The sequence below is a fragment of the Daucus carota genome, chromosome 1, assembly GCF_001625215.2.
Source record: "Daucus carota subsp. sativus chromosome 1, DH1 v3.0, whole genome shotgun sequence".
NCBI lineage: Eukaryota > Viridiplantae > Streptophyta > Magnoliopsida > Apiales > Apiaceae > Daucus > Daucus carota.
In genome coordinates, this window is record NC_030381.2 from 53,365,323 (window position 1) to 53,386,507 (window position 21,185).

A 21,185-nucleotide genomic window follows, 5' to 3' on the forward strand; every position below is an offset into this window, starting at 1 on the left:
CCTGCCCATTCACGTTATGTTAAAAGTGGCTTCTTTGCGAAGAAGATCCCAGCATTATGTCTCTGCTAATATACTACTTTAACATAATGGCCTTTGCTCGCGTGGTTCTGATAATCCACCTCTCTTAGAAACAAAGTTTGATGCAGATAAATAATTTGAGTCTTTGCATCCATTTACCTTCGAGTAGAGAAACAGTTGCAGTTCCCTTCTAAAGTCTTGCTCTTACCCTTGGTGAAGCAGCTTCACTAAGGGCTGCATTTATAATTCTCATGGGATTCTAATTCTGGAAATGGGGTATTTGCTATTACTGATTATTTATAGGAAATTTGGTAGTTGAAACGTTCATACGTTGCGCACTGCAGCTAGAATGTTCATACATTGAGGACTGTAGATATAATGTATATATAGCATTATGAAGTGAATTTACTTAACTCCCATATGCTTCGAGACGAGTTTGGAGCTCTCTGCTAAAAGTTTTCTTTTCGTTAAGTAGTAATAATTGTAGCAACTGGCTCCATTAGAAAGAGGACTACTCTGAGCACAGACCAGAAATGAAGTTGACAGAGTATGCTATCTATATGCACTAGACACCTGAAATCCAACTAGTAACAACTAACAACCTGCTTAGAACAGTCAGCCTTAAAGAGTCAGGTCCCTTGGAAGCGTCCTTTGGAAATGGTGGTTCAGGAAGATTTATCTCTCAACCTATGTTACCCGGACTCAGTGGCGGATACAGGATTTAGTATATGGTGTGTCACACATTTTATCGAACATCTTGCAGCCTCTATTTTTTTTATATTTAAATTGTGATTTCTAAAAATCTCAAACTATAAGTATAATAGAGGAGAATTTTGGAGATAAATCATATCAAGAACCTAAAGTTTTAGAGTGAAAAATTAAATTCATGAAAAAGCTCGAACATTTGACTGAAACAGTGTAAGGATTTAAGTACAAGATGTATACACAAATACACATACAAATGTAAAAAAAAAAAAAAAAAACTTTTTTAAAAATAATGGTAGGTCACTTGCCCTACCTTTATCAATGGTGCATCCGCCACTGCCCGGACTCGACCAAAAGTATTAACATGGATATGCGTTTGAGTGTCGGACTCGGTAATAATTTAAAAACTTTACATGTTTTTGGTTTAAAATAAGTATTAGAGTGTTCATATTCAAGTCCAAGTGTCGAGTGTTCGACACAAGTGTTCGAGATAAAACGAAGAGTCCAGATAACATAGCTCTGAACCCCCTGTTTAACCTGTCAGACAAATCACATCAGCACTTGGAATTAGAAGCTGTTGTCTGAAGATTTCCTTCTTATGTGACTCACTTTTCCACTTATGTGTGCTTAAGAAGTAATTCAATGTCTCAATTTATCACTGACGTAACTGTTTTCAGAACTCGTGAGCTGCAAATAGTGCAGCCTGCATTGCATCATTACTAAACTGTAAGGTTTCGACAGGGCCACAACAATCCTTGACTGTTCTCGGCACCGTCACCTATGTTACTCCGACTCAGGTACAGACTGTCGAGCCTGTCACCCGATGATTGCATTTAGATTAACTGTTGGCTTCTTGTATTTTGTCTTCAGAGAATTTTCGCTGATTTTCCGAGAGAACTTGTCGATTTCGTTATACTTCTTGACGAGATTTCCAAGCTGAACGGTTCACGAATAAGGCTGCAGCTTGCAGGACATGAACAAAGTTTAAACGGGGTGGGATATATTATTTTCTCGTTTTTATCATTGGTAGCCGTGGCCTGTAGAGTAAAAACAAGATTGCAAAATTCATGAAACGTGTAAAATATAACACACTTGTAAAATTCATGAATCATGTACTCCTATATTTTAATTATTTGTATGTGTATATTCATTCCGTCCATTTTTGACTTTCAACAATCAGATTGATCATTTTTTTTTTATCAAAAATTAAGATTTTTCTTTATTATTTTAAAAAACTGAAAATTATATATATTTAATAATCATATATTTTTTAATATTTTTATAATTATATAATATATAAAATTTCGTCAAATTTTGGTTGATTTGATCTTTCAAAGTTAAAAACTAGACAAATAAAAAGGGACGGACATAGATTTTTTTTCAAAATGTTATAACCATGTCATACATAACGAAACTAGATGTAGAAAAAAATGAACTCAAATCATACAGTTTTCTAGATTTAAATTTCGAATCTGGAAATTGAGATAAACTTGATTGTCCCACAAGCAATTAAACAATGCACAAGATAAATACACACGTTCGTTTGCAGAGCAAAGATACAAAAGCTGAGAGCCTGCCCGTGCTGAAATTTGGATGGTTCTCATTTCCAAAGACTAAACTTTGTTGTTTTCACTTAAGTAACATTATGTTTAATACTCCTTCCGTTCCTAAATAGTAGTCGTTTTGACTTTTTACACGTATTTTGAGGTGTAATAAAAACATATTTCTACATGTTATTTTTCAAATTTTCTTTTTTTAATAAAAATATAGATGTCAAACTTTTATTCAGAAAAACAAAATTTAAAAAATAATATGTAGAAGTATATTTTTTGGACACCTCAAATTACGTGCACAAAATCAAAGCTACTATTATTTAGGAACGAAGGAAGTACGACATGTTTACCAAACATACTTCCCTTCATTTTTTTTTGTTAATTTAAATTCGATGTCCGGACCAGTTTTCGTGCATCTCAACTGATCGGTAGAACTCATACCCACCGAATATGATAAACCACTTGTTTTTCTCTAAAGTCACAGTCTCAATCAATTCGGACACCAGGTGATTACATACTTCTCTTCTTTATGTCCTTTTCAAACTTAATTCATACTTAATTTTCATTAATAGCAAAATTATTTTACACTTTTTGAAAATATCATAGTCCACTCAAAGCTGCATCAACACTGCCCCACTGAAAATGGTGCCCTGCAGCATAGGTTTTGCAGTCCCTTTAAAAGACATAGATAACTCAACTTTTTTCAGATGGGCAAGATGGAGGAGGAAGAGCATCTTCTGGAGAGCAACAAGCAAAACAGCCATGGTGGCTTCAAGACCATGTCATGCATCATTGGTACAAAAAAATTAAAAAAATTCTTATCGAATATTATGATCGTACCTTTATTTTGATGTTGCCCTCAAATATGGATAATTTTGTTTTTATTGGTTTTTATGAATGCAGCAAATGCAGCACTTGAGAAGGCAGCCACATTTGGTCTGAATGCTAATATGATACTGTACTTGGAAAATGAGTATCATATGGGCTTAGTCACTGGCACAAATATAATCACTTTGTGGACTTCAGCAAGCAATTTCTTGCCTGTTCTTGGTGCTTTTCTTGCTGATTCTTCTGTTGGTCGCTACTCGATGATCGCCTTTGGAGCCATTGTTGGACTTCTGGTATTGCTTCTGTTTCAGACTCTTGCTTTTTTCAGATTCAAATATATTGATATAAATATAACATAATTCTGGTAAACCCTCCTTCCAAAAATATTGAGGTTTTCGGAGAATTGGTCCTTTAACATGTATTAGAGCTCAGACGTGCGGGTTTTGGGAGAATTGGTCACTTAACATATATCGCCATCCAATATTTTACATTTTGTTAGTTGGTATGGATTTTTTTTTGTTCATTTTCTAGGGAACGATTTCGTTATGGCTAACAACCATAATTCCGCAAGCAAGGCCTCCTCTTTGCGGTGATTCTACTACATCATGCAACTCCTCCACAACTTTTCAAGTGGTTTTCTTATGTTTCTCTCTCGGACTCATATCAATTGGCGCTGGGGGCATCCGTTCAGCTTCAATGGCCTTTGGTGCAGATCAATTAGTCCACGGAAATAATGATAATAAGAAAAGTTTGGGTGCCTTAGAAAGTTACTTTGGCTGGTATTATGTTGCTTCCTCGGTTGCAATTATCATTTCCTTAACTTTTGTTGCCTATATACAAGAACACTTGGGTTGGCAAGTTGGTTTCGGGATTCCTGCTGTGTTCATGTTGTCAGGAGCCATGTTATTCTTTTCGGCTTCTTCAATATATATCAGAGTAAAGGATAGATCAAGCCTGTTCACCAGCTTCTTTCAAGTGATTGTAGCATCGTACAGAAACCGACATTTTATATCAGCCTCAGAGGAAAATAACGTCTACCATCATAAGAAGGAATCAGCACTTGTTGTCCCAAGCGAGAAGCTTAGGTAATTACAGAGTTTATTCCACATGCTCTGCATTCTGTACTTTTGCATATAAGTAACTCTTCAGAATTGGTTTTCCAAAGCATTGCTAATAACCTTTTCGTGTCCAAATTTAGGTTTCTTAACAAGGCCTGTATTGTGGGTGATCCTGAAAGATACTTGACTGCCAACGGAGACATTCTGGATCCATGGGGTCTTTGTACAGTTGATCAAGTGGAGGAGCTAAAAGCCGTACTCAAGGTGATTCCATTGTGGATAACTGGAGTCCTAATGTCTGTATCCGTGAGTCCTGGAAGCATAATATTAGTCCAAACAATGGCCATGGATCGCCACATCACATCAAGCTTTGAAATCCCAGCAGCATCGCTAAGCATCTCTTTTTTCATTTCTTGTGTCTTATCTGTTGTTTTTTATGACCGGATAATTGTTCCACTAGCATCAAAATTAAAGGGAAAATCTTTTTGTTTCACCTCCAAACTGAAAATGGGGATTGGAATTCTCATGTCTATCTTATTCATGGCTGTCTTGGCATTCATAGAATATACACGACGAGGAATTGCAATTCAACAAGGACTAGTAGACAATCCAGAAGTCACGGTAAACATGTCAGCTCTGTGGCTTATACTACCGTACTGTCTAATGGGAATCGGAGAGGCCATGAACTCTATAGGCCAATATGAGTTCTTTTACTCGGAGTTCCCTAAAAGCATGTCAAGCATAGCTGCAACTCTCCGTGACTTATCAATGTCAGCCGGAGGCTTGCTAGCAACTGTAATGCTGAACATCATCGATCAGGCTACGAGTCGAGGAGGGAAGCCAAGTTGGATATCCAGCAACATAAACCAGGGTCACTATGATTACTTTTACTTGGTCATTGCTGGACTTGGGATTATCAACATGTTATATTATCTTCTTTGCAGCTGGGCTTATGGTCCTTGCGAAATGGCTGCAGTAAAGGTTCCTCAGAAACAAGATGAAATAGTTCATGACTCATGTAGTTAGTTCAAGAGTAAGAACCTGCTTATTCCATGTATTCTATACTAGAAAATTTAGTTATTCCAGACTATTTAGTAATGACCCTATATACACTAGAAAATTTCCGGGCTAACTGAGCTATAAATTTAATGCTCGACTACTTCTGAACCGAATTCAAATATTTTACAAGTCGGGCAAAAAATGTTTTAATACAAGATTTTTTCAGGATAGACTCTGCTAAGCATTCGAGAGCTCAAGCTCGGTCTCGGCTCAACTACTGTACTGTCGAGATTAACTCAACAGGATTTAGAGACAATGTTCGGCTCAACTTAAAATTGAGACTTACTAGTTACTACCTAACGTGACTGACTTAACACTTAACGTAGTAATAAACTGATAACTACAATAATAATTTTTACTTATTAATGATTTATGATTATAAAAAATGTAATAATAAAAATAAAAATGATTTAGGGTAATTTATGATTTATGTATAATTTTTTTTATAAAAAAGTTTAGAAAAATTAACTCACCCAAAAAAGTACATCAAACTAACTTCCGGCAATAAGTATGTTTTTGATTATTTTTAAATTTAAATCAGTTTCCGATTTATTATGACATTTTTCAGCTAAAGTCACCCACAAACAAGCTCCTAGTCACATCAGTAGGGAAACTAGATAAGGGGAGGGGCTTATTAGTGGCTCGCGTCACTTTTCCAATTGTGTGGGCTAAGAAGTAAATATAAAGTCATAAACGTACCAGAATCATTCAGTGCGAATATTAAGCCAACAGTAATATTCCTTGTTTTTGGGGACACAACTTTTTACACAAATATGTTGCACACTTTAACCTTTTTAGGCAATTTGTTTCATTTCTAATTCCTCGACTTGAGATTCGTATCAGAACATAGGCCGTGGTTTTATCCTCTGTTGTCTTAGGTTCGACTCTGACTCATCTCGAGAATATCTGAGAACATATACTCATTTGTAAGGTTATAAGCCGCATTAGTCAAAAAAAATCACAGATGGTTATTGAGCGAACCACTTAGTATCATCTCTTCAGTTTCGTGTATCATCTCCCTTTCCTCAGTTGCAAATTTTAGGTTCTGATGTCTCTATTTGGTAGGAATGTCAGTACGCGGTATGATTGCACTAGGACCATGCTAATAGTGTTTTGGTTCACAAGACAACAAGAAATATCTACTGATTGAGATGCGTATGGGCGAAAAGACTTAGATAACTGAAAATGAGGGAAACCGTTCGTGGTAGCTCGAATATCATTATCTTTGAGATCTGTCTTCACAACTCGTGCATTCGTTCAATAATTCATATTTTGGTTATTCAGAAATACTACCTCCGTCCCAAATTAGATGTCCCCGTTGACTTTGGGCACGTAACTTTAGGTGCATTGACCATCTACTTCCGAAATTTATTTTTTCTTTTATAAATGAAAATTTCATATTTTAATTTTTATTTGCAAAAATAAAATTTAAAAAATTAGTCACGTATCTATGCGGTCAATGAACCTTAAATGGTGTGCCCAAAGTCAACGAGACCATCTAATTTGGGATGGAGGGAGTAGCAAAAAGTCCATGCATGCGCGAAAAGCTTGTTTTAAGCGGCACAACTAAAAACCAACGAAAAATTTAGGAAGATCATACAACGATACACCAACAATTGAGGACAAGTGGACAACGCGACTTGTTAGGAGTTGTCCACGTCGATTATGGGAGGGGCACTTTGGTGTTTTGTTAACTAAATTTTTTTACAGGATTATAATTGTTCTATATTAAAACTATTTAGAAAAATTTCTACCGCTGCAGGAGCATGTTCCCGGATCCCCCGCTCGCTCCTGATCTGTAAACATATATTTCATGACACCAAAGTCAAGCATCTGATATGTTTAATAAGAGGGCACTGCAAAAAATAAATAAATGATAAGTGCAGGGTCAATATGGTGAGTTTCTGGAAGATATTAGTCGCAGGAAGAAATTATTATGAACAAAACTACAAGATTGATTAAAACAAGATAGAAATCATAAGCCGGAAGTTGACTTATAAGTTTGTTCCCGTCACAGTCAGCTTTGTTTGCACCTTTCCTCTGGAGTATACGATATTATGGCTTAGTTGTGTCGCGGTCACGTTTGTTTGCTTCTTTCCTCTGGAGTATTACTACCAGTTTTACAAGTCATGCATTACAAAGTCTTAATTTTCAAAGATTTTGATAACAAATAATTATAGATGAAACCAACTTGCTAGCTAGCTAGCTTTGTTTGTTTCATTTTGTATGCGTGCAAATTATGGTGGCTTAATCACTTTGACAGAGAAGAGGCTCCGGGAATGACCTGCTGGCTACAGGGTCTTCCTCAGACAGATAGCGTTGCGATACAGATGTTATAATTTAAGATATAAATAAGAAGAAGAAAGAAATATAAATATCCATGTAATATAATTATGTTTGACAATGGCATTACTATTCCCCTGTGTGCTAAGTCAATTGTTCCACAAAAAATGTCAAGATCAATCACATATTTATTTATTGAACAAGTGTGATTTACACGAAATAGAAGATTAGTTGTATTATTTTCAAGGCAACAGTACAGTGCTGTAGTGTTTAGTCTCCTTTAAGAGATATGGAGATATTGACTAATTATGCAGAGGAAGTAAGATGGAAGAACAAGAGCCTCTGCTGGATAGCGTCGATCAGAAAAATGCAGGAGGCTTCAGAAATATGTCATTCATCATCGGTAAAATTGCTTCAATTTATTGTGTTTAGTCCTGTATTGACAGTCCTGATTCTTATGTCTGGTGCTTCTGGTGAGTGCAGCAAATGCGTCGTTTGAGAAGGCAGCAACTTTCGGGCTGAATGCAAATATGATTCTGTACTTGACAAATGACTATCATTTGGGCATGGTCAGTGGGGCAAATATTGTAAATTTATGGACAGCAGCTGGAAATTTTTTGCCTGTTGTGGGTGCTTTTGTTGCAGATTCGTCTGTAGGTCGCTATCCATTGATTGCATTTGGATCCATTGTTGGCCTTATGGTATGAGTTTCAGATTCAGGCTTTACTTCATTCGGATTTGTGTAGATTACAAAACATAATTTTAGATATTGTTAGAATGTCATTACCGCCCGAGTCCATAACTGGTTTTATTTCTTAGGGAACGATTCTGTTATGGCTAACAACCATGATTCCACGAGCAAGGCCTCCCTTCTGCAGTGTTTCTACCGCACAATGTGACCCCTCCACTACTTTCCAAGTGATTGTTTTATGCTTCTCTCTCGGGCTCTCATCAATTGGCGTCGGGGGAATCAGATCAGCTTCCATGGCCTTTGGTGCAGATCAATTTGTCAAGGGATACAATAAGGAAAAAAGTTTGGCAGCTTTAGAAAGTTACTTTAGCTGGTATTATGCTGCTACTGTACTCGCGATCACCATTTCTTTAACTTTTGTTGTCTATATTCAAGAACAATTAGGTTGGCAAGTTGGTTTTGGAATTCCTGCCGTGTTCATGTTGTTGGGAGCTTTGTTATTCTTTTCGGCATCCTCATTCTACATCAGATCAAAGGATACATCAAGCCTGATCACCGGCTTTTTCCAAGTGATTGTAGCATCCTACAAAAACAGAAATTTCACATCTGACTCAGATAAAACTATTGTCTACCACCATAAGAAGGAATCAGAACTTATAGTACCAAGCGCGAAACTGAGGTAAATTTAGAGACACAACACGACTAGTTATTAAAAAACCTTTTATGTGATCATGTCTACATTTTAGGTTTCTCAATAAAGCCTGCATTGTTGGAGACTCTAAGAACTACTTGACTGGCAAGCAGATTCCGGGCTCATGGAGCCTCTGTACAATAGATCAAGTGGAGGAGTTAAAGGCGGTATTGAAGGTGATCCCAATGTGGTCAACAGGAGTCTTAATGTCTGTAACCGTGAGTCAGGGCAGCATAACATTAGTCCAAACAATGTCCATGGATCGACACATCACTTCAAGCTTTGAAATCCCAGCAGCATCATTAAGCATCTCCTTTTTCATTTCTGCCATACTATGGATTCTTTTTTATGACCGCGTAATTGTCCCAATAGCATCAAGATTATTAGGAAAGCCTTTTTATCTCACCCCCAAGCTGAAAATGGGAATTGGAATACTTCTGTCAATTTTATTTATGGCTGTCTTAGCATTCATAGAATACACAAGAAGAGGAATTGTACTAAAACAAAAAATTTCAGACAATCAAGAATCCGCGGCAAAAATGTCTGCACTCTGGATTATTATACCATACTGTTTGATTGGCATTGGAGAGGCTATGAACACAGTAGGCCAATATGAGTTCTTTTACTCAGAGTTCCCGAAAAGCATGTCAAGCATTGCTTCAACTCTGCGTGACTTATCCTTGTCTGTCGGAGGCTTGGCAGCAACTTATATATTGACCATTGTCGATCAGGTTTCAAGAAGAAACGGAAAACCAAGTTGGATTTCAAGCAACATAGACCAGGGTCATTATGATTACTATTATTTGGTGATTGCTGGCTTGTGTGTTATCAACATGTTCTATTATGTTCTTTGTAGTTGGGCTTATGGTCCTTGTGAATTGTCAGCTAGGAAGGATTTTCAGCAACAAGATAAAATTGATGAGGACTGATTTAGTTTGGTTAAGATAATGGACTTGCTTATGCACTGTATTGTAAAATTTCTTCTGTTAATAATTTTTGTAAATTAGTATCAATTCAAACCTTTTGACTTATAAGAGTACTTTAGCAATCTAAGCTGCAGGACTAAAAGTTCAACAAAATAATCTGGCAATAACCCGAGGCTTTAATGCAAATTAAGCAGACATGTTTCTTTTATTTTGACTTTTTATGGAATTTGCACTTGATTTTGTACTTGCAAATATAGTTAACAAAAAAGATAATTCAGAGAGTCTCATTGGTTGTTTTGGTGCCATGTAAAGAATTAGATGGAGGAGAAAGAGGCTGTTTTGCAGAGAATCCACATGCATCCTGTTGTTGCCATTCTCATTATGTAGCTTTTCCGGAGCATGTTTATCCGGTCTTTAAACCTGGATTTTAAAGTTATTTTCGACTTTAATCCGAGATCCTTTGCTTATCTAATCTTAAAATTGAAAAAAAGAATTGGCTTTATTTTATTTTTATGATTTTTCGATAATCAACAATTTCAATACTAAAATAAATAACCTATCTAATTTATGTTTATTAATATTTTTAATAATTATTAAGTCACTATAATATAAATTTATCAGTAGATAATTTAAAATTATCTACAAATTATTAATTACATTAAATTACTATAAATTATAAGTCATTATTTTAAGTTCGCCCGCCTTTATTTCCATTCCGATGTCCTATGAAGGTCATCTTCCAACGAAATGCGAATCTTCCACGACCGCGCCAGATGCTTGCTAATGGGGCTAAGCCTATCCTGCCAAAATTTAGAGAAATATTGGAAGTGTGCCAAAATCGAATTCAAAAGTTTCTCCAACTGAACAATTTATAATACTCAGTCAAAAATTGAGACCGTGTATTTTTTTGGTTAGGTGTGCCGTGTGTCATCATGTATCGTACAAAATACAGAGGATAAATCCACCAGTGAGCTATCCAAATATCTAGATGTTCTAAAAATTTAAAATAATAACACATATCCGAAATCTGAAAGAGACCGAATATCTAAAACCAAAGAGAATTAGGTAATAAATTATCATTCAAGGTGTCAAATTTTTTAACACGTGTTCTCTCGAATCTTTCTTTGTCATAGAAACTAAATCCCGTGTTTGTCAACAATTTTGGGACCACCCCTGGAATTATTTGATGAATTCTGAACTAGACTGTGATAGTTTGATAAAAAGGCAAATAAAATTAATATATAGGCCACAGGGATCAGAAGAAAACACTGGACATGTCTCACCAAGAGGTGGTAATGGGTTCAGCATGTCTCGTTCAATCTATTTTGAACAAATTTGTTCCGCTATTTTAATAATTTGCCCCTTAAAAGAATCCGAAAAAAATTTACTTATAACCGCGAAGTAACGCTCTGTTATTAATCAGGCATCGTCTGATTTGATGTAAGACGGGTCTACAATGTTTTGCCGAGGGGTGTAATCTGGACTTTGGGAGTGTTTGTTTCCGGCTTTTCTTCTGATTTATAAGTTAGAAGTAATTATTTGTACCGTTTATGTAAAAAAAAGTCAAGAAGCATTTATAAAAAGGAATGCTAGCTTTTGTTTCAGGATTTCTGCTTATTTCTCAAACACTTTAATCAAAGTCTTAACCTGCTTGTAACTTCTACTCTACTTCTTTATTTTAAGCAAGAAACACTTATTTTATGCTCACCCAAACGGCACTTTGTGTCCAATGAGTGGCACGGATAGAATTTGAGTGGTTTTGGTTAAATTGCTGAGAAACAAATTTACTTTTTTTACAAGCAAAAATATCCCCAGATAGTACTTTGTAGTCCCTTATAAGAGTCATGCAGAAATGGATAATAATTCAGATAAGAGAAAATGGAGGAAAATGAGCCACTTTTAGAGAGCAACAAGCAAAAGAGCTATGGTGGCTTCAGGACCCTGGCATGCATCATTGGTAAAAAAGTTTACTTTTATTCTTTTGGTGTTGATTTTTACCTGTTGAGTTTCATTTCACTTTTGCTTTTGCAAATGCAGCAAATGAGTCATTGGAAAAGGCAGCAGCTTTTGGGCTGAGTGCTAACTTGATACTGTACCTGGAGAATGAGTATCACATGGGTTTAGTTACTGGGACAAATATTATCAATTTATGGGGAGCTGCTGGCAATTTCTTGCCTGTTCCTGGAGCTTTTCTTGCTGATTCTGGTGTTGGTCGCTACCCTATGATCGCGGTTGGATCTGTATTTGGCCTCCTGGTATTGATTCCCTGTTTTGCTGAGCTCTTTCTTCGTCCTGACATTGTAGTCTAGTTAGGGGCGGATTTAGTAAGACGTGTCCCTCCTACAAAAAATTTGACACTTTTTCATCATTCTAAAATTTACAAAATAATAATAGTGTTCCTAGAAAATTTGAAAATATATAGATTTTATCTGAAAATTTGCTTGATGCCACCTGCTAAATCCCATAGTAGATCCGCCCCTAAGTCTAGTAGATACCTAGCATTTGTCTTAGCGGAAACAAATGTGTGCAGTACTAAATATATAATAATAAGAGTCGTTTAGTTTAAAACTATGTCTTGTCAGATAGAACAACTGAAAGATTTCTAAATGTATTAGAAACTTGATTGTTATATATATGTGTGTGTGTTTTACTGATTAATATTGTTATATATTTGACGAAAATAAGTGCATGACTGAGTTTAAATTTTAGGGGATGATTCTAGTATGGCTAACAACCGTGATTCCAGAAGCAAGGCCACCAATTTGCGACATACTTACTGCAGAATGCAGCTCCTCCACAGCTCCACAAGTGATTTTCTTATGTTTCTCTCTCGGGCTCACAGCAATTGGTGCAGGGGGTATCCGCTCAGCTTCCATGGCCTTTGGTGCAGATCAATTTGTCAAGAGATACAACCAGGAAGAGAGTTTGGCTGCCCTGGAAAGTTATTTTGGCTGGTATTATGTTGCTTCTGCAGTTGCAGTTATCATTTCCTTAACTTTTGTTGCCTATATTCAAGAACACTCGGGTTGGCAAGTTGGTCTTGGAGTTCCTGCAGTGTTGATGCTGTTGGGAGTGTTGTTATTCTTTTCGGCTTCTTCTTTCTACATCAGGTCACAGGATAAATCAAGCTTGTTCACTAGCTTCTCCCAAGTCATTGTAGCTTCCTACAAAAAAAGGCGTTTCACAATAACCCCGGATATAAATAATGTCTACTATCATAAGAAGGAATCAGCACTTGTTGTCCCAAGTGATAAACTGAGGTAATTCACGCCATGATTTCTATTGCACACCCTATAATTAAATAGCTCTTGCAGATATTAATTCCTATTTGTCGATTTTATGTCTTCATTAGGTTCCTCAACAAGGCCTGTATCGTCGAAGAGCCTGAAAGGCACTTGACAGCGGATGGAGACATTCAGGACCCGTGGAGCCTCTGTACAGTTGATCAAGTGGAGGAGTTAAAAGCCATTCTGAAGGTGATCCCAATGTGGTCTACAGGAGTTATCTTGTCTGTAACCTTAAGTCAGGGTAGTTTACAGCTAGTCCAAGCCCTGTCCATGGATCGACACATCACTCCAGGTTTTGAGATCCCAGCAGCATCTTTAGGCGTCTTCACTTTCATTTCTGCCATATCATCCGTCGTTCTTTATGACCGTGTAATTGTTCCTCTGGCATCCAGAATCATGGAAAAGCCTTTTCATCTCACCTCCAAAACAAAAATGGGAACTGGAATATTTTTATCCATCTTAAGCATGCTCGTCTTAGCTTACATAGAGTACGTCAGAAGAGGCCTCGCAACTCAACAAGGCCTGTCAGAACCCGTAGTAAACATGTCAGTATTCTGGCTCATATTACCAAACTGTTTGATTGGCATTGCAGAGGCTATCAACGCAGTAGGCCAATGTGAGTTCTTTTACTCCGAGTTCCCCAAAAGCATGTCCAGCATTGGCTCAACTCTACGCGGACTAACATTCACTGTCGGAGGCCTGGTGGCAACTGCAATGCTGAACATTGTGGATCAGGTTACAAGAAGAGGAGGGAAAGCAAGTTGGATATCAAGCAACATAAACCAAGGTCATTATGATTACTATTTTCTGATGATTGCTGGAATGTGTGTTGTCAACATGTTATATTATCTTGTTTGTAGCTGGGCCTATGGTCCTTGTGAACTGGTTGCAGTGAAGGATTCACAGAAAGAAAGGTGAAATTGGTGATGACTAATGTCATTGGAAAATATGTATTTTGTGTTAATTCAATCATGTCGTTGCAAGAAAACATGACAAAACTAACCATTGTAATGATATGTAAAGGGAATAATCAGTAGGTTTTGTTCTGTTTTGCTGTAGTATGGATAGGATTGGAAATTCTGAGGGCAACTCAACGGTGCCGGTAGAAAGTTTTAAGTATATAATAAAATATAACGTCCCAGTGATTTATATACTAATATTAAAATATTAATATATTTGAATAAAATTATATTCAAGACAAGTATGAAAAAATGTGTAAGGGAGGGAAGTGAATATTTTATGGAATAAAATAGTTTAGGACAAGTGTGATATAGTCAAAGACATCACAAAAATATTGTTAGATTACACTTTTGTCCTAAATGTTTTAAATTTTACTTAGCACATCATTTTAGAACATTATTGGAGTTGGCCTGTTCTGCTAGCATTTTTCTATTCAGTTACTGAGATTTTGCAACTTACCCACTTTAGAGTTAATTGTAAAATGATATCAGTTGATATTTGATCAAAATTATTTTATATCTTTTATTTTAAATAATATTATTCATATACATACATATGTTTATTATAAAAATGTATCCAAGAATACAAAGCATACACACAAATTTGATTAAAAATATTTGTAATAATAGGAATTCAGGTGACATCCGGGCAAAAGAGGAACACATTATTAATTTACTCTTAAAAAAATGTATATTATGTAAATTTTACAAAAGAGAGAAATAGAATGAGTCGAATTGTTTTATCCAGATAAATATTAATAAGATAGTACAGGAAATTGCTAGAGACTACTATTTCTGATTTTTGTTTTGAATGAAATGTCATCTAAATTAGAAAAAAAAAAGCTTGGAAAGAATATTTGAAAAAGGGGCCACGGGAAAGGATGATTACGTGGAAAATCAGATTAACGAGTATGAAAAAAGTAGGAGGAAGATTCTGATGTAAGATGTGCAAGGTCCAAGAATGCCCCCGAGTCTAAAGCTTTCATGCATGCAGCTGCGTTTAGTTCTTGGACTTGTTTAATCATTCATTTTTAAATTAATTTAAAGTTTTAAGTGGCTTTTGATCTTGAAAGTTTCTATTATTTATAAGCTGTTTTAGGTTCTGGTGGTTCCTAAAATGTTTTGACAGCTAGAAGATTTCCACAACAATAAGGTTGAGTTAGGTTTTATATTTAGAGTCTAAAGGTGAAAATTTTATTTGTTTAACGTCTTTATGAATATATTCGAACAACGGATCCAAAAATTTAAATTTTTTTAAATATATTCACAGAAAATATTTACTCTTCATTTTTGAAAAGATTTAAAAAAATATGATATGTTAATGTTATAATAAATCAAAAATAGTATTATTAGGACAACATGATCAAGTAACATAGAAGACTTAATCATTTTTATTTTTTTTGTAAAAACGACTTAATCATTCAAAACCTAATTATTCATGAAAGTATTTTTAAAAATATAAATATATCAAATTAAGATCATAAAATTCATTATTTTTATAACATCCAAAATTATTTATTATTTTTTAACAATTAATATATTTTAATAAATTTTAAATAATGTCATATTAATGTCATCAATTTTTAAGTATATTTCAAAATTCTGATTCGATATCCAATTTTGAATAATTTAAATTCTTGTAAATATCTTAATATTTAAAAATAAATTTTAAAAGTCAATTAAATATTTCACAGATAAATATCAAAATATATAAAAATATAAATTAAATTCTAGCAAAGGTGTATTAATTCAGATTATATCCGGATTGTAATATCTTTCAAAATCCAAATCGAATATACCCGAACAGTATTAATCACTGCTTCATTAGGACAGCCATATATAATATTCTTAAAGTCTACTAATAAATTACTTTTCGATCCATAAAATGAATTTTCCAGCTCAATATCTCCCTAATTATACCATAAGTCCATAATCACACACAGAAACTGAGATACATACATACAGAAAACCCTAAAACCCTGCCCCAAAAGCCTCCCCCTCTGTTTGATTAAATCTTTGCCATACACGTACTGATGTTTGATCGATCAAAGCTCCTCATTTTCACAAATCTTGGTAGCCCAGATCATCAAAATCCCATATTCACCAGAAAAATTTAATCTTTATCTATTTTTTTTGTTGAAAATCAAGAAGTATGAGAAAGCAAAGCCTTGTGATTGATGAGAAAGTGGAGGTTCGATCCACTGATGATGGGTTTCTTGGTTCGTGGCATTCTGGTACTGTGATCTCTCTCGAAAAGGGTATTCGATTAGTTCAATATGATCATCTTTTATCTGATAGTAATGATAAGCTTGTTGAGTCTGTCAATGTGAATAATGTTGTTGATGGTTTTGATTGCATGTTGGTTATTGATTGTTGTTTTCGTAATTTGATACGTCCTGTGTCGCCTTTGATTGATTTTGATTTGCGGGGTGTTGAGTATGGGCAATGTGTTGATGTTTATTATTTGGATGCTTGGTGGGAAGGTGTGATTTTTGATCGTCGAGATGGGGAGAAAGAGAGGAGTGTTTTTTTTCCGGATTTGGGTGATGAATTGAGGGCTGAGGTTGGGTGTATGAGGGTTAGTCAGGATTGGGATGAGTGTAGTGGGGATTGGAAGGTGCGTGGGAAGTGGTTGTTACTTGAGTTGATTGATGAATTGGAGAAGTGTTGGCCGGTTGTTGTTTCGATTAAACAGATTTGGTATGATATTAGGGTGAAGCAGGGGTTTGTTGAGAATGTGAAGGAGTGGACTTGTTTGAGGAGTGATGTGTGGAGAGGGTTGTTGGAGGAAGTGATTGTGGATAATTTTAAGTTGACTGTGAAGGAGTTGTACCGGGAGTTGGAGGTTTCGGGGGTAAAGGGATTGGGGGAGTGCTATCAGATTTTGGAGCTAAGTGGTTCTGAATTGTATGATTTGATAAAGAGTGAACCTGCTGGTGTGATTGGTGGAGACGAACCGGTGGAGAATGTTGGATTGCATATGGTGCCTTTATCTAGCTCAGTCGAAGGTGTGGAGAATGTTGGATTGGATATGGTGCCTTTATCTAGCTCAGTCGAAGGTGAAGCACAATGTGTGAGTCCTTCAAAAATAGCAGCCATGGATTCTAATGTTGATGATGAGTTATACAAGGACGGTTCATGTGCTAAAAATGATGAATTTTGCAATAATAGTCGTAAAGGGTTGAAAAAAATTAACCTTAATGTTTGGTATTCGGCTGATTTGGCTCCCAGGTCTTGTGAAGATGCAATCAAGGTTTACTTGAAGTGCCAAGCATCCATGGATAGGATTCAGATTCCCCACAAGGTTACAGTAAATCTCAGGAGACACCTCTTATATTTGGGCTGGAAAGTTGAATATATTCAAAAAGAAGGTTTCCGGAGATGGCGTTATACCCAACCTGATGGCACTGATAAGTTTAATTCACTTGTTAAAGTCTGTGAGCAAATAGGAAAATCTGATTTTGCAGAAGTTTCTCAGTTTCCTTCAGAAGAGAAAAATAAGTCAGGGGATGCTGTTGAGTGTGAAGTTTCTCTTGATCAATATAGGTTGAGAGATGTTGATGATCCGGTGGTCTTAACTCCATTAGCAAAGACGTCTCAAGGATGTCAAAGTGAACTTTTAAAAGATTCTCAGGGTATGTTAGAGTATGAATATTGTCCGCAAGCTGTTATAAGTTATTATTCACTTGAATTTAAGAAAACAGCTTACCCCAAACATCATGATTTATTTAAGGATATGCAAGTGAAAGCAAAGAAGCACCTGTCTGCTGTTGGGTGGAAGTTCTATATCGTATTAAAAAATGGTAGGAAAAAGGAATTGAGGTACCGGGCGCCATGGGGAAAGGTGTTCCTTTCACTTCGATCAGCTTGCAAGGGATATTTAGATGAAAATAGAAAGGTGTGCAAGCTAGCTGATATGACTGATAAACAGCAGCATCAGAACAATGAAGAAGAAGACGATTTATGCTCGGTCTGTCATTCTGATGGTACATTAATTTTATGTGACCGGTGTCCATCTGCTTTCCATTCACGTTGTGTAGGTTTGAAAGAGGATCCCTGTGATGCTGTTTGGTTCTGCCCATCATGCTGCTGCAGAATTTGTGGTGCGGGTGAAAACAGTTGCGACAGTGAAGTGTCTGCGGAATACAGTTTTGTTAATTGTGATCAATGTGCGCGTCAATATCATATAAGTTGCCTAAAGAAGAAAGAAATTGTGCCAGATAGTTATCCTATTGGATGTTGGTTCTGCAATAAAAAATGTGAACAAATTTCATTTGCACTCAAAAGCCTTCTAGGTAAGCCAGTTCAAGTTGGGACAAATGGTTTAACTTGGACTTTATTAAGGTATGTGAATCCTGAAGAATCTGTTCAGTCTGATATTGGGAATCTGAAAGAGAACGATAGAAAACTTAAGGTTGCTCTCAGAGTGATGCTGGAGTGTTTTGTATCCGTAAAGGAACCTCGAACTAGGAGCGACATTGTTGAAGATGTTATATATAACAGAGGGTCAAGGGTAAACCGTTTGAACTATCGTGGGTTCTACACAGTGCTTCTAGAGAAAAATGATAAATCAGTTAGTGCAGCTACTGTAAGAATTTATGGAGAGAAGGTGGCAGAATTACCCTTTGTTGCTACACGTTTCCGATATCGAAGACAAGGAATGTGTCACATTCTGTTGAATGAGCTTGAGAAGCTACTCAGAGAACTAGGAGTGGAGAGGCTAGTTTTGCCCGCTATTCCAGAGATGCTCGACACTTGGACATCTTCATTTGGATTTTCAGTGATGCCCCAATCGGATAGATTGAAACTGTTGGATTATACTCTTATAAATTTCCCGGGCACTACCATGTGCCAAAAACTTTTATCGAAGAATCACTGCATAGAATCAAGTCCACGAAAAACTATTGAACAACATTGTGGTGTTGCCAATAGAAATGATAATGTGGATCTTGGAAATAGCAGTACTGTCATTGTAGGGCTTCCAGCAGTTCAAGTGCTAGGCCAGAGATCCAAGAATCGTGTTCGAGGCAGTAGAAGTAGAGCTAACGGTGTTGACAGATCATCTGGCCTGGTGAGCCATTGCCAAACCACTGGTTTTAAACTTATACCTTCTCAAAGTAAGATCACTCTCAAGAGTTCAGTTGACGAAACTGACTGCAAAGAAGATGAGAACCGTGGTAATGGTAAAATCACGTGCAGCAAGAGGAGAAAGATAGCGAAGCCTGTGGAGGGAGTTGCATGCTAGGTGGTTTAATGTAATAAATGTAGTTGCTTACACATAAAAAAATCCCTTTTTTTTTTGCTGAGTTGCACTTCGAAATTCTTGATTGACTGGTATTGTTTATCTCTAGTTTCTCAGCTAATGACAAAGTTGGGCAAAAACATGGAAGTCCCCTTGTGATTTGTAATGGAATTATTAATAATGTATTCTTGTTTTATCAACCCTTTTATGCATGTAAAGATGAGGCTTGTTAGTGTTGAATTATAGAGTGGAGGCCATTTTCTCGTAAACTAGCTGATAAAGAGCAAATATATGTGTACAGAATGGGAATGCAGAGCGAAAATTGATGATCATGATGATGATAGCAGATTTACTCTGGAGAACCTTATGAGGGTTTTGATGAGTAGAGTGGAGGGTAAGAGAACGATGAAGGCCACACCATGGGAGAAATTTGCAGCAAAAAACCTGCAAACCTGATGAGCCGGGAGAAAAGTGCAGCAAAAAACCTGCAAACCTGATGAGCCGGGGAAAATTGCAGCAAAAAACCTGCAAACCTGATGGCTCATCGTCTCACAGTCGGTGAAAAGCTCTGTTTTCTACCTCAAAACGAGTATGCGGCTTCAAATATTTTGGTTTTGTTGCATAATTTATTCGTCTTGTTTATGATCTTTCTGCAGAGTTTTTGATGCATCTACCATGTGGTTGCAACTTTCTCCAGTATTGCTTGTTGCATGCTTTAAGAGCAAGTTGTCTGTGATTATTTCTTTTGCACGGACAAGTAATAGTTCTTTTGTTAATTTGATCAAAATTTTATTTAAATTAGTCAATTTAATAATAAAATATAATTGTAATTTTTTCTAAAATAATAACTTCCACAAAATATACTAATCATATTTTAAGACGCGTCAAATTTATTTAGTGTAGGCAGCAAAAACGTCAACAGCAGGATTCGAACCTGCGCAGGCGAACCCAACAGATTTCGAGTCTGTCTCCTTAACCACTCGGACATGTTGACGAATGTGTTGAAAGGGTTGAATTGTTTCTATTTGACATAATATTGAATTTCCTTTCTTTCCTTATTCCATATTGTAGCAGACATTTTTGTTTTTGGCTCAATGAGAAGCTAATTACCAAGTGAGTCTGTTTAAAAGAGATCTCCGCCAAAGCACGATTGGATAGTCTAGTGGTGGGTCGTGGGTTTATCCTTTGTTGTTCCGATTGTTTTAGGAAAATTCTAAAATTTTGATTTTAACTCTATTACAAGATATAAACATCAACTTTCTATATCTCAGAGAAATAAAAATAAAACTAAGACATACTGTTTTTCCGATAAAATTCTTACAAGTTGGAACACTTTTACTAAATAGTAAACATTTGGGACAAAATATGCTTCCTTTTAACCGAAAAAGGCAGATGTTAATATACATCAGATCAGCCTTCATAAATGGATTGGAAAAAAAAATTAAAAAACACTACACCATAGCTGAGCTGAATTGGAAAAAGAATAATACTGTTTCCTTTCCAATTATATTGACCACAATCTCAATTTTACTTGTCTTCAAATTCAGTTTATATAGAAATTAAGTTCTAATCATGTTATATTATTTATATAACAAGATAGTTCTGGTAACTATTTGATTGATGGACGGAGTAATTGGTGCAACAAATACTACTACCTTAGAGCATCTCCAGCAGCTTCCCTATATCGTGTCCTAAACTATTAATATAAGGAATATGACATAAAACATAACTCCAGCAGAGTAAAATACCCACTTCATCATTGGGACTGTGGAACCATTCCTCATACTATTTTGAAGAATAAAATATTCACTTCTCTCCTTTTCTCCCTCTTTCCCTCCTTTTTTAGGGAACACTGTTAGGACTCTGCTGGAGATGCTCTATGAAA

General features: G+C 36.0%; 4 protein-coding genes and 1 non-coding gene across 5 annotated transcripts; 4 read left to right on the forward strand and 1 right to left on the reverse strand.

The window, feature by feature from the left end:
* Positions 1 to 2,912: 2,912 nt before the first annotated feature.
* LOC108204639 (protein NRT1/ PTR FAMILY 1.2) lies at positions 2,913 to 5,294 on the forward strand. The gene is made up of 4 exons (XM_017374178.2): positions 2,913 to 3,071; positions 3,180 to 3,397; positions 3,636 to 4,189; positions 4,303 to 5,294. Exons 1-4 carry the CDS (start codon positions 2,984 to 2,986, stop codon positions 5,186 to 5,188), a joined length of 1,746 nt encoding a protein of 581 aa, XP_017229667.1. The 5' UTR covers positions 2,913 to 2,983; the 3' UTR covers positions 5,189 to 5,294.
* Positions 5,295 to 7,690: 2,396 nt separating this feature from the next.
* Positions 7,691 to 9,910, forward strand: LOC108204640 (protein NRT1/ PTR FAMILY 1.2). The gene is made up of 4 exons (XM_017374179.2): positions 7,691 to 7,907; positions 7,988 to 8,205; positions 8,324 to 8,874; positions 8,942 to 9,910. Exons 1-4 carry the CDS (start codon positions 7,829 to 7,831, stop codon positions 9,813 to 9,815), a joined length of 1,722 nt encoding a protein of 573 aa, XP_017229668.1. The 5' UTR covers positions 7,691 to 7,828; the 3' UTR covers positions 9,816 to 9,910.
* A 1,700-nt stretch (positions 9,911 to 11,610) lies between these two features.
* Positions 11,611 to 14,145, forward strand: LOC108211886 (protein NRT1/ PTR FAMILY 1.2). The gene is made up of 4 exons (XM_017383602.2): positions 11,611 to 11,769; positions 11,850 to 12,067; positions 12,522 to 13,072; positions 13,165 to 14,145. Exons 1-4 carry the CDS (start codon positions 11,691 to 11,693, stop codon positions 14,015 to 14,017), a joined length of 1,701 nt encoding a protein of 566 aa, XP_017239091.1. The 5' UTR covers positions 11,611 to 11,690; the 3' UTR covers positions 14,018 to 14,145.
* Positions 14,146 to 16,210: 2,065 nt separating this feature from the next.
* On the forward strand, positions 16,211 to 19,303 carry LOC108196726 (uncharacterized). The gene has a single exon (XM_064087224.1). The coding sequence runs from the start codon at positions 16,211 to 16,213 to the stop codon at positions 19,301 to 19,303; it is 3,093 nt and encodes a 1,030-aa protein (XP_063943294.1).
* A 910-nt stretch (positions 19,304 to 20,213) lies between these two features.
* On the reverse strand, positions 20,214 to 20,294 carry TRNAS-CGA (transfer RNA serine (anticodon CGA)). Its single transcript has one exon. It is a non-coding gene; the product is annotated as a tRNA-Ser (tRNA).
* Positions 20,295 to 21,185: the final 891 nt, after the last annotated feature.

What these genes read in the sequence shown, in the direction of transcription:
- LOC108204640 (XM_017374179.2), top strand. Translation starts at nt 7,829, where the DNA reads ATGGAAGAACAAGAGCCTCTGCTGGATAGCGTCGATCAGAAAAATGCA. An exon ending in AAATATGTCATTCATCATCG is followed by an intron (nt 7,908 to 7,987) that starts GTAAAATTGCTT and finishes TGGTGAGTGCAG; the next exon opens with CAAATGCGTCGTTTGAGAAG. An exon ending in GATCCATTGTTGGCCTTATG is followed by an intron (nt 8,206 to 8,323) that starts GTATGAGTTTCA and finishes TTTATTTCTTAG; the next exon opens with GGAACGATTCTGTTATGGCT.
- LOC108211886 (XM_017383602.2), top strand. Translation starts at nt 11,691, where the DNA reads ATGGAGGAAAATGAGCCACTTTTAGAGAGCAACAAGCAAAAGAGCTAT. An exon ending in GACCCTGGCATGCATCATTG is followed by an intron (nt 11,770 to 11,849) that starts GTAAAAAAGTTT and finishes TTGCAAATGCAG; the next exon opens with CAAATGAGTCATTGGAAAAG. An exon ending in GTCCCAAGTGATAAACTGAG is followed by an intron (nt 13,073 to 13,164) that starts GTAATTCACGCC and finishes TGTCTTCATTAG; the next exon opens with GTTCCTCAACAAGGCCTGTA.
- LOC108196726 (XM_064087224.1), top strand. Translation starts at nt 16,211, where the DNA reads ATGAGAAAGCAAAGCCTTGTGATTGATGAGAAAGTGGAGGTTCGATCC.
- LOC108204639 (XM_017374178.2), top strand. Translation starts at nt 2,984, where the DNA reads ATGGGCAAGATGGAGGAGGAAGAGCATCTTCTGGAGAGCAACAAGCAA. An exon ending in GAGCCATTGTTGGACTTCTG is followed by an intron (nt 3,398 to 3,635) that starts GTATTGCTTCTG and finishes TTCATTTTCTAG; the next exon opens with GGAACGATTTCGTTATGGCT. An exon ending in GTCCCAAGCGAGAAGCTTAG is followed by an intron (nt 4,190 to 4,302) that starts GTAATTACAGAG and finishes GTCCAAATTTAG; the next exon opens with GTTTCTTAACAAGGCCTGTA.